Source organism: Lemur catta, chromosome 8, assembly GCF_020740605.2.
Source record: "Lemur catta isolate mLemCat1 chromosome 8, mLemCat1.pri, whole genome shotgun sequence".
Classification (NCBI taxonomy): domain Eukaryota; kingdom Metazoa; phylum Chordata; class Mammalia; order Primates; family Lemuridae; genus Lemur; species Lemur catta.
The window spans coordinates 62,858,198-62,869,574 of NC_059135.1; the positions used below are offsets into that span (position 1 = coordinate 62,858,198).

The 11,377-nt window shown below is 47.3% G+C and overlaps 1 protein-coding gene across 1 annotated transcript; it reads right to left on the reverse strand.

The window, feature by feature from the left end:
- Nucleotides 1-745: 745 nt before the first annotated feature.
- TBR1 (T-box brain transcription factor 1) lies at nt 746-10,527 on the reverse strand. Its single transcript, XM_045559945.1, has 6 exons — nt 9,591-10,527; nt 8,843-8,997; nt 8,368-8,489; nt 7,624-7,782; nt 6,406-6,467; nt 746-3,285 (listed from the first exon to the last, which is right to left on the reverse strand). The coding sequence occupies exons 1-6, from the start codon at nt 10,280-10,282 to the stop codon at nt 2,427-2,429; spliced, it is 2,049 nt and encodes a 682-aa protein (XP_045415901.1). The 5' UTR covers nt 10,283-10,527; the 3' UTR covers nt 746-2,426.
- Between the last annotated feature and the right edge of the window lie 850 nt (nt 10,528-11,377).

Below are 11,377 nucleotides of genomic sequence, written 5' to 3' on the forward strand. Positions count from 1 at the left end.
CAGTCTGGAATTCCGCGTTTCTGCATTTGTTCTCGGGATGGGGATCTGGCCTGGATGGCACTGACACAGAGATTCCATTATAGAAAGGATAGGGTGGTACCCCCAGATACCTCCCAAAAGCAAGTTTTAAGCTCAGTGGTTAAAACGACCCTTCTACGAATTTTTTCTATGGGTCCTTTCATCACATCCCTCCTCCCCATCTTCCGAAACCATCCACTCAAGAAATGTAGGCGGTTCTGTGTTTGCATTTACAGATTCGCCATTCACCTCCAAGGCCTCGTATGTAAGACCATAATTTTAGAAATCTGCGGTCAACAGCCTATCTTGACAAGCATTTAAATCACACCCTACTTTCACCCAACACCCCCCCCCCGCCTTTCTTTATGAAATTCTTAACTCCTTATTTAAAGACCCTCCTTTTCCTGTTCGCATTATTTCCAACTTAAGAGACAATCGGATAAATATGATGAGGTAAGTGCGTATATTTTCCTGGAAAAAAAAATGAGCGCAGAAAAGTGAAACTTGACTCATGGGGAACTAAATAATTGTAAATAAGAAGGAAAAAGTAATTCCTGGTAGTGCTATAAAACAAATTTAAGGGGGAAATGGGAGGTTGTTCCCATTAAACAGACTGCCCCTGCCCGTATTGGAGCGGAGACGGGCTAGTCTTCCTTTAACCCTTAAAAGTAATCACCTATAATAATTAAATTATTTTCAAACTGTAAACTGCTTTCAAACACCATAGTTAGTGTTTTACCAGGTTTATTTTACTTGTTATACACAGACGATACAAACGAGCAAAAAACAAAACGTTTCTCAATGGAGTGTGTACTTGTATAAATTATTCAGTTCACAGACAAAACGAAACAAATATAAAAATCACAACATTAGATTTACAGAAGAGCCAAAATATACACACGTTTAGACCCTGAATTCCTATTAGGAAAAATCCCCCCGGTGGACTGGAATCTAGATTGAATATTGTGTATGATGCATATTTCACATTAATTTTAAAATACAAAAAAAAGTATAGTTTTGCTACACAACATTAGAAATCCTACTAATCTATTTCCAGGGGGATTAATGCTCCTTATCAAATATAACAAGACTTAGAGGAGGGGGAAATCAGCCTTACTTGCATTAATGCTAGTGTTCTCCCAAGAATATCAAATTTCAGCTGTTTGTAGGTGGTGGGGAAGTCATTTTCAAAACTAAAATGCAGTAAAATATACAACTCACACAATTCATCTTCACTAGACTACACTATAGTTTACCAACAGTTCAGTCATCTATATCATTAGTAGAGTATTCATTACAAAGATTTACAGCATAGAAAGGTGGAGGGGGACTGAAAAGATATTCAGAAACAGTTTGTCAGCATATTTGGCACCTGCACAGACCAGTAATGGATTTGGCACTTTGGGGAAAAACAAATAAGGCAAAATAATATTGCTGATGTGGAGCTATTCTATTTAGAAGGAAGGGGGGAAACATACAACTCCAGTTAACTTTGCTTTGCAGGCATCATGCCACTTAATCGACTTGCCTATGAACAGACACCTATCCTTTACAGGTGTTGGGGCAGATTCTCCTTAGCTATTTGTGTGCATTAGGGCACATAGTTATTATTTCATGCAACGGATTGAGGAGAAGTGAGAAACCCATCACTACTGAGTATTCCATGTTTCTAGAACCTCCCAGAATATTGTTAATTATCGCACAAGAAAATTAAAAAAGAGAGAGCAAAGAGATAAAGAAAGAATAAGAGAGAGAAGGAGAAAAAGAAAAGAAAGGAAAGGGATAAAAAGGTTAAGCATGAACTGGTTTTGTGCCTTGACGATAAGAATAAAAACTAGCCATTCGTTACAATAAATTAACACTATGTACAATCATTTCACAGGCTTTGTTCCACTAAAATTATTAACATCCCTACCATCCATCCATCCATCCATCACTCGGGGATAAGAAAGGACGCGCTGGGTGGGTCCAGGTTCTAGAGTCAACATCCTATGGTTAATGGGGAGGCCGAGGCTTGGCGGGTCGGAATCGCTGCTGCCTGACAGGACTGCCCAGGTCTCCTAAAGGTGAAGAGTTTCATTACGAGAGAGAGAAGGAGGAGGTGAGAAAAAGACGAGGGGGAGGTGGATTATTAGGAGGATAACTTCACAGAAGGAGAGTGAGTAGGAAAACCAAAAGGTTTACAGCAAAGTTGAAGGTCGGTGTGCTAATTGCAGAGACTGCTGTGCAAAAAAGGTTAAAATCACACTCGTAGACCTGCACTTATTCGCTGCAGACGGTCATCGAGGGTCAAATAAAATGAAGGGGTGCGCAAAGTGGGGGTCTGGGGTGGAGGAGCTGGGGAAGAGCTGTGAGGGGCTGGCTGGGGGTCCGGGACCCGCGACCGGGCCGGGCCGGGCAGAGGCGGCCTAGCTGTGCGAGTAGAAGCCATAGTAGCCGCTTATGTCCTTGGCGCAGTTCTTCTCACAGTCCCGCTGGGCCAGCACCTCGCTCTTGAGCGGGGACGAGCTCTCAGACACCGGCGTGTCGGCGGGCGAGATCCGCCTCCGCTTGGCCTGCTCGTAAATCCCCGAGTCGCTCGAGTCGATGGACTTGATGGAGGAGGGCGTCTCGATCCAGCTGGAGTCGGACAGGTCCTTGGGCTTGGCGTCCTCGGCGGTGCCGGGCGGCAGCGGCGAGCGCTCGGCGGCCAGGCCCTCGGCCTCCTCGCCCAGGTAGGGGTTGGCGCCGGCCATGCGCGCGGCGGCCGCGGCGCTGTTGGGCCAGCAGGGCAGCACGGAGCCCGACTTGGCGCCGCAGTACTGCGGGGGGCTGCGCGCGCCCCAGCCCGACGGGTCGGCGTAGTAGCCGAGCGGGCGGCCAGTGCAGCCGGCCGCCTGCAGAGGCAGCGCCTTCACGCCCGCCGCCGCGTACGAGAGCAGCGTGGCCGCATTGCCTGCGAAGTCCGTGGCCGTGTCGTAGGCCGAGGCCGCGAAGTCCAGCCGGTTGTTGGCCGGCGTCACAAACCAGCGCTGCGGCGACGGCGCGCCTGGGTCCTCGGCCTGCTGCGGTGACAGCAGCCCGTTGGTGTGCGGCACGCTGCGGTCCGTACCTGGCCCGGGGCCCGCGCCCGCACCCGGGTGAAAACGGGCCTTGGCGTAGTTGCTCACGAACTGGTCCTGCAGGAAAGAGCCGGCCATGGCGTAGCGGGCCCCGGGCACAATCTGCGAGCGCGGCGAGTCGTTGGGCGAGGGGGTCAGGCGGTCCATGTCGCAGCCGGTGTAGATCCTGCGGGGCAGGGAGAGAGAGAGAGAACCCAGGGGTGGCGCAGAGGTCCCTCGAAGGGGGAAGGGCAGAAGGGATGGCCACCTCCACTTTCGCCCGCCCCCACACCCTCCATCTGTAGCTCGCCGTCCAGGATGGAGACCACAAAGGGTCACAGACCTGTATCCTCTCCATAATAAATCGTGGAATTATAAAGGGGCCAATTTGTCTATGGAGGGATCTGAGCAAGATGCAGAACATCAAGAGAAAGGCTTCCCTCTTCACTTGCTATCTCTTGTCAAGTGTGCAGAGGACCAAGAGAGGGGCACAAGCAGGGGGCTCTAATCTCACTTCTCCAACATATGTACACAACATTAAGGCAGATTTACCCAGGGACTAAGATGCCATTTGCCCAGCTGACCTTTCCTCCCCAGTCAGAATTTCTGAGAGAAATTTTTAAACAAGGCACCCACCCTTCTACCCTATTAAGACCTCTTGTGTCCATTAGATTGTTCAGGTGATTTTTCTCCTTTTTCTAGGTAGTTTAAGAAACTCCTAGGAAAAAACTGCTGTGCCCCTTGCAGTAATCATCAAAAACTGGCCTTCACCAGTGTTCTAAAACCCAAGGATCACTACTGGAAGCCTCCAAGACACTTAATGCCTATTGTTTCCCTTGTATGAGCCTTTAATCCCCACTTCTACTAATATAAACAAGAATTACTATTTGGAAAAATAGTCATCAATCAAAAATATCTTTTTACAAAGAAAAGATGTTCTTTACTTCGACCTTCTCTCCCCAGCTTTTGATCCCTTACTGGCAAAAACTTTGGGGCAAACTTACAGTACAGTTATCAACCTACTCCAAGCGATGGACCACTAACAATAGCTCACCCCTATAGAGCTTGACTATGTGCCAGGCACTTTTGTCTCTAGGGCTGTACAGATGGTAACTTATTTAACTCACAACAGTCCTGAGTTAGGTACTATTATTATCCCACTTTACCGATGAGAAAACTGAGGCAAAGGGAAGTTAAGTAACTTGCCCAGTCACTGACAGTGATTGTGTTGTTGGGGATTACCTTAAATAAAATAATCAAGGATTAACTTTAGGCCCTGGGCCTAGAAAATCCCATTAGAATTGACAGGAAACCAAGGATTGGATGAAGATCGGTAGAAGTGTTTTCTCATACACATACACACATGCCTCCCTTTTTATTTAGCTCACACATAAATGTTTTAATCTTTAGTCAACAGACTGTTTTGAAGGAGAGCCTCAGTCTTGTCAGGCCTTAATCCTTTGGGAAGGAGATTCCCTGGTGAGTGGCCAAGCAAGCTCCTAGTACCCTCTGAACTCTTATAGTTCTCCCTATTCCTCCAAAATTGAGCCATGCCCAAATAACCAACATAAAAGGGGAAAGGGAGAGTGTCATAAACGACTCAGCTCTTCCCTATCTTCTAAAAATCTAAGATTTTGCGTGTGTGTGCATGTGTGTGTGTGTGTGTGTGTGTGTAGGTAAAGACGCTTTAATGAAAAATTTATAGTGACTTAAGATCAGAGGGAAGTGGTTTTTCAAACAGAACGCAGCCAGAGAAGGAGGGGCAGGTGAGAGTTAGGCTGTGGCTGCTCAGCTCCATTCTGTTTAGTGCACAAAATTTCCCTCCTGAAATTTAATTCCAGTTTCAAATAAGAGAAGTAGAGGGAGGCAGGAAGGGAACATAACTAGCAAGGTGCAAATATCTTCTCTGTTTATCACCACAATATTTTAAAAAGAAAAAAGCAGTCTGCAAAAGATACAGTTTAGATGCCCACCCAGGTCCCACCCACTTGGGATTACTGAACTGATTTGTGCAAAATAAAATGCTTTTGAACAGATGTTCACAACAGAATTAAAAGCTCAAAATCTACAGGACTCTCCTCCAACATCTCTGGTCTCTTGGGCCACACACTTTCCACTGTGCTGCTGGGCACACCTTTTTAGATTGTGAGGACTAGAGTAGCCAAGTTTTTATTCCGGAGAATCATATTGATGAGACTTGCTTCGTTTGGACTACTTTTGAGGGATATATATGATGATTATAAGCAGTAATATCAAGACTCTCTTTTCAATTTGTTATAAAATATTAGGAGAAAAGGTTGATATCTGCCTGGAGGTGGTATAGAGGCAGCCAGCTGTCTCTTTCTCCACACATATGATCTATTCCTACTCAAAGATAGCTTCAACTTTTTAGCTCTATCCCAGGCCCTCAGTGTAAGCCATGAAATTAAGATGTATGTACCCTTCCCTTTTATGGTCAGAAAAAGCCAGGGAGGGGGCACAATCCAGATTTAGATTTTGCTGTATAACACTATCTCTTTGGCACCATGAGTGGCCCCTGGATGAGAATGCCAGAACAAACCCAGAAAGCATTCAGTTTATACCTAGTGTCACCACCAGAGAATAGCCTTTTGATAGAAAAGAGACAGAGACAGGTAAGGGAGGCCTGAAGAAAAGAGAACCAGCACATTTAATTAAAGCACATCTAGATACAGAAGATAAGAGGAAATAATTTTCTCTTGAAGCTTATAAATAATACACAAGCAATAGCATCTGAGTCCTTCCCAAAGTCTGAAATGACCCTAACAGAGATTCTGTTCATGAACTCGCCTGTGGCGGGTGTGCATTTTTATTCAGTCCATGGTAAACTTGCACAGGAAATGCTATTACACAAACTTGGAAATGGGTAAATAAAAGTCACATATGCCAAGGAGACTGTAACAACTGCCAGAGCCACATGCACTTTCAGGCAGAATTGCCCGTTTCAGACACAGACAATCTGAGCTGAGCATCTGCAGTGCCACATACAGCACTCGCACCCGGGAACCAGGGCAGCTTCCCCAGTCAGCCAGCCAGCCCCAGAGGCTCGCCAACAATTTTGTAATTCACAGGAAAGCTAAAAATAGGTGGAGGAAAACTTTGACCAAAACCACGAAAGTACCAAGCCATAAGGTCACCAGGGAGCCAATAAAAAAAAGAAAGGGGAAATCTCTGAAACAACCTTGTCTTCACACATTCCAGTTTCCAAAAGCTTTGTACATAATAGTCCACCTTTGACCTAAAGCCCAATTCCACAACTATTTGAGATGGAAGGTACAAAATTACTTACGTGTCATAATTATCCCGAAATCCTTTTGCAAAGGGATTATGATCTATTTTCAGTTGTGTAATCTGGGAAAGAGAAAAAAGAATGAATGTGATCTCACCTTCTACACAGGAAGATTGGGTGTTTGAGGATATGTCATCTGCCACTTTTACAGGAGCTTGAGGCCTACAATTTTATTAAATAGCAAGGTCTTCCTAACTGAAAAATTTGAGGGAATGGAGGGAAAGAAAAACAGAGAAAGTATCATGAAAGTTACAAGGCACATGTTTAAATTAATGATGCCTAAAACTAAAGGATTGCTTTCAATTAGCTCTCCTGTGTGTTCTAAATTGTTTCAAACTCACATTTTTAAAGCTTGTTACACACAGTACACTTACTCAGACAAAAATCTTTAAGGGGAACTTGAATTCATTGCCAAATGTTGCCTATTTTAACTGTTTCACTATATTTTTAAAAAGTTGATCTCTTCTGATTCACAACCTGAGAAATTACAAGTTGCATCTTAAAATCAGATTTGATTTTTAAATAAATGCATGTTTTCATTTCTGATATTTTCATTTAAGTAAACAAACACAAAAAAACCCCTATCATCATTCCTAGTAGTCAAATCTGCCACTAAAATCAGTTTTTGCAGACTTGCAAATACTGAAGAGGTTCAAGTGCTAGAAAATTCATCCCATAACCCTCAGTAATTTGATTTATTGTAGTTTTCATATAAAATAATGTGTATGTTCTTTTGATCTCCCAGAACAGTGATGTTTGTTCATTTCAGCCATCAGTTCTGGGATTTAAAAAAAAAAAATTTTTTTTTTTTAGATGCCAAAGCTTGCCAAGAATAATGCAGGGGAAATCTGCTTGTTTTCTAAAGGAAAGAAAGACTAAAAAAAAAAAAAAAAAAAACAGATTTTAATCTGTTCCAGTTTGAGGACCAAATTAAAACTCCCAAAAGAAGAGGCCCTAGAAATCCTGGCCCCTTGTAAGGTGGCCCCGGTGCCCCGCGACGGAGACAAATAGCAAGCATTTTCCAGCCCGCTTGGTATTTAGGGAGGGTGCCTAGCAGGCCCCCAGCCCTGCGCCTCAAACGCGCAGCGGAGCCAGCTGTTGCTGATGTTAGAGCTGCTAGTGCTGCTAGTGCACGAGCCCTGATGGCCGGGGGGAAGTCGGCGGGTGCGCTAGGTGTCCGTGCGGGCCGCGGCGCGCCCAGCCCCTAGGTCTCCTTACATCGGTGTTCTGGTAGGCGGTGACGGCGATGAACTGAGTCTCCGGAAAAGTGAATGTCTGCACGCGGCCAGGCTGGCTGGTGTCCTCCGTGCCGTCCTCGTTCACTTCTACCACATGCAGGCGGGGCTGGTACTTGTGCAAGGACTGTAAAACCACCATCTGTCCGGCGGAGAGAAAGGGGAGCGCGGGGCGGCGTGTTAACGCGGTCGCTGTCCGCGTGCTGTTTGCGACCGGCTGCGCGCCGTGGGCCGCCCGAAGCAGGCTGGAGCCCGCCGGCCCCGCTGGGCCCGGCCAACGGACCGCGGGACCCGCCTGGCTGCTGACCGGCTGTCTAGGGCAGACAGCGAGGATCCGCTGGGGCACCGGAGGGAAACGGAACCCGACTGCCCGATTCGCAGGGCCCTTCTCCTAGTCCTCCTTTAAGGAGGAGGAACAAAGATTTTCACAACCTGCAGATCTTGTGGGTTTCCTTGTCAAAATCAAACAGTATTTATACTTGGAAAGGTCGGGAACTCCTCATTTGGATCGAGGGGAGGTGGTGTCAAGGAGAACAACTTTACAGATTTAATATAAATTTGGAAGATGAATACAGAATTTTTGAAGTCCGTTTAATGAAGCAAAGAAGCGTATCCAGGTTCGCATCCTGCTTTAAATTGACGAACTGGATGTTAGGGAGGCACGGGTGGGAGAGGAGAGAGAGGGAGAGCGAGCGCGCGCGAGTGCACGAGCTGTTGAGCCACTGACCTGCCCATTGTTGTTTGAAGCTCCTTTGTTGTTCGTAAGTTTTAATTTTCCAAAAGAGATTTCTTGACGCATCCAGTGAGCCCCAGTGTTGGGGGAATCCGGATGCATATAGACCCGATTTCCTAGAGAAAGATACACGTTGTTTACATATGCCCCGGGCACTGCCCAGTCCCAACTCCTCACCAAGTAGGACACACACACACACACACACACACACACCCTACTCCACTGTGAGGCCCATTAGCTGGGGCTTTTTTAGGCCAATCTTTCTTCCTATTAACTGGGGGTGATTAAAATAGCTTTTGCATAATCCTCCCCCCCTCACTGCTCAGTCTGTCCCCTTGTTCCCCTCGTTTCCTTTTAGAAGTCATTGGCCGATCGTTTTAAAAGTCGCTCGAGCCAGTCCACAAAGGCTTTAATTAATCATTCTCACCTAAATAAGTGTCAAGAAAATGTGTTAATTGGAAGGACTTGCCTTGCACATTGGTGTCCGCTTTGCCGCAAGGAACCCATTTGCCTCCTTGAAACCTCCAGTGATTGGGATCCGCCAAAATCACATCCACAAAAATATTGTAATGAGCCGTGGGATCGAGACCAGAAATGTTAAAACTTAAAAAAGGAAACATGCGCCTATTTAAATTAAGGGGGGGGGAGAAAACAAGGAAAAAAGAAACATAAATGTTAAAGATTAAATGCAAGAAGCGGGGCGCCAGATAGCAAAGAAAAACTTGTTCTTGCAGCGTATATGAGCGAATGTTTTGCTGGATTAGAAACGGGGTGGTGGGAGAGAAAAAGAAGTGGGACCCAAGTCTGGGAGAGAGGCGGATGAGCTGGAGTGGAGAGTCGGCAGGTATCACTGCCCAGGTGGAGAGCGAGGTTGGCGACCCTGCATCTCCACCTGTCCGTGCATGCCGGCGTTGATGCGTCCCTCCCATCGCCCGGCCGCTGGCCGGGGTCTCTTCCTCTTTCTCGCCTTCCTCTGGCCACTGACGGCCTCTCCAACCACGTTCCGAGAGCGGAGTTCCCCCCACCAATATCACCGTGGTGGTCATCCCTTCCACTTTCCCCTTCTCCAAAACCAGCCAACCCCAGGGCTCACCAGAGCGCCTTCCGCTCCGCTCCCGACCCCAAATCATCGCTGCCGCTGCCGCGGCGGTCACCACCTGGGTGCGCTTGCCCCCGGATCTCGCCTGGAGCGGCGGTAGCCAAGAATGTAGTATTACCTTCCCTGTTTGGTGATGATCATCTCCGTTTGGTGCCGGTGAAATTTCAGCCAGAGGGGCCTGTTGCACAGGTACACCTGCGCTTTGCCGGGCACCAGCCCCGGCTGGGTGGAGGAGAATTGGTAGAACGGGGCTCCTTGGTAGGAGTGGCCATACTGCTGTGGATAGGGGTAGCCGGCCGTGGGGTAGCCCTGCGGTGAGGAGTTGGACAGGAGGCTGTTGTAGGCTCCGTTGGTGATGACCGGGTGGTGGGCCATATAGCGGCTGGGGCTGCCGATGGAGAAGGCGGGGTGCGCCGGTCCGTGCTGGCCGGGGTACGGGAACATGGCACTGGGAGCAGTGGCCGCAGACTGTGGCTGGCTGGACTGAGAGAGGAGGTAGCGATCTGCAGCAGAGCCATCGAAACTGTGACGAAGCTCAGAGACCCCGTCCAAGACAGGAGAGAGTTTACTTCTCTGGACGTCCCCTGGTGAGTCCTTGGAGTCAGGAAAATTGTCTGTATCTGACTGATTCGTCATCCCCCTGGTAATTTTTTTCAAAGGTGAACTTCTCTCCAGGTTGTCAGTGGTCGAGATAATGGGATGATCGTGCAAGACAAGCTCGGATCCGCCTGAATGTGGGTAGCTGCTGCTCACATTGAGAAATTTCTTGGAGAGCATGATAGAAGGAGAAAGGCAGTGCTCCAGCTGCATAGCTCTAGAACCTGAACACTCGCCCTCCCGTCCCTGGTTTTTAAAGTCCTATTTATCATAAACTAGAAATCCACAGACCCCCTCACTAGACAGAAAGCACTTCAACCAGCAAATGCTTCTCAAAGGTTTGATTTACTTTTTTTTTTCCCTGGGAGAAGAGATTGGCCAATTGACACTATGCAGCAATCAGAAAAGGCTCACTTTTGATCTTGCTGCTTGTGCAGCCGATGAAACGGCTCCTGCCATTGGTTAACTGCTGACAGTAATTTAATTAGATAGACATTAATTAGGATAATCACCTGGCTCCTGGTCGCGACGATCATGGCAAATTGAAGGGGATGATTTTATTGTTGGCTTGGGGGTGGGGAATGTGTGTTGGTTTACGTGAGCACTGTTGTGTCACCTTTAAGCTTTGTGACCACTGCTTTAGGAAGATTCAAAGATGTGCAATTTACTAAACATTTCCTACCTTCCCCTCCCCTTCCCCTCTTTAGAGCGGAGGGGCGGAGGAGGGAATTCAGCGATGCTAGGAGACTTTTCGGATCTGAATGAGCCAAATATTCAGTTGAATGTAACGATTTCAAGTGCAAAGTATACAAAGCGCGAGCCGGTGGCCTCTTCTCGCCCTGTAAAAGTTCCAGAGTCTGTCTTTTCCAGTTAATACAGAAGCACACAACACCTGAGCCGGTGCTTTGTGAGCAGGTCCTGCCTGTCCTCGGCGCCCCCCACCCCCACCTTTTTAACTACATACATAAATAAATAAATCTCTGCTGCTGAGAGCCACAGCGATAAGCAGGGGGGGGGGAGAAGAAGGGGCGAAAGGCAGCAACTCACCCCCCAATCCACCCACCTCGGGAAGGTTCGGTTTCTTGGTTGAGCACAGAAACAGTGACAATCTATGATCTCCTTTTTAAGTTTTGAAATAATCATAAGCTGTCGGGCTGAAGTGCCTTAATGTATCTGCAGTGATGTTTACCGGGTCTTTACTAAATATTTTATCAGCGAACTTGGTTGCAGATTATCTGAAGAGCATCTAACTGGGGGCAGGCGTCATGCGTCCTTCGCCTCCCACTGCACTTCCTTCTCTCGGAGGTA

What these genes read in the sequence shown, in the direction of transcription:
- TBR1 (XM_045559945.1), bottom strand. Translation starts at nt 10,282, where the DNA reads ATGCAGCTGGAGCACTGCCTTTCTCCTTCTATCATGCTCTCCAAGAAA. An exon ending in AGCGGACACCAATGTGCAAG is followed by an intron (nt 8,490 to 8,842) that starts GCAAGTCCTTCC and finishes ATCTTTCTCTAG; the next exon opens with GAAATCGGGTCTATATGCAT. An exon ending in CTTCAAACAACAATGGGCAG is followed by an intron (nt 7,783 to 8,367) that starts GTCAGTGGCTCA and finishes TCCGCCGGACAG; the next exon opens with ATGGTGGTTTTACAGTCCTT.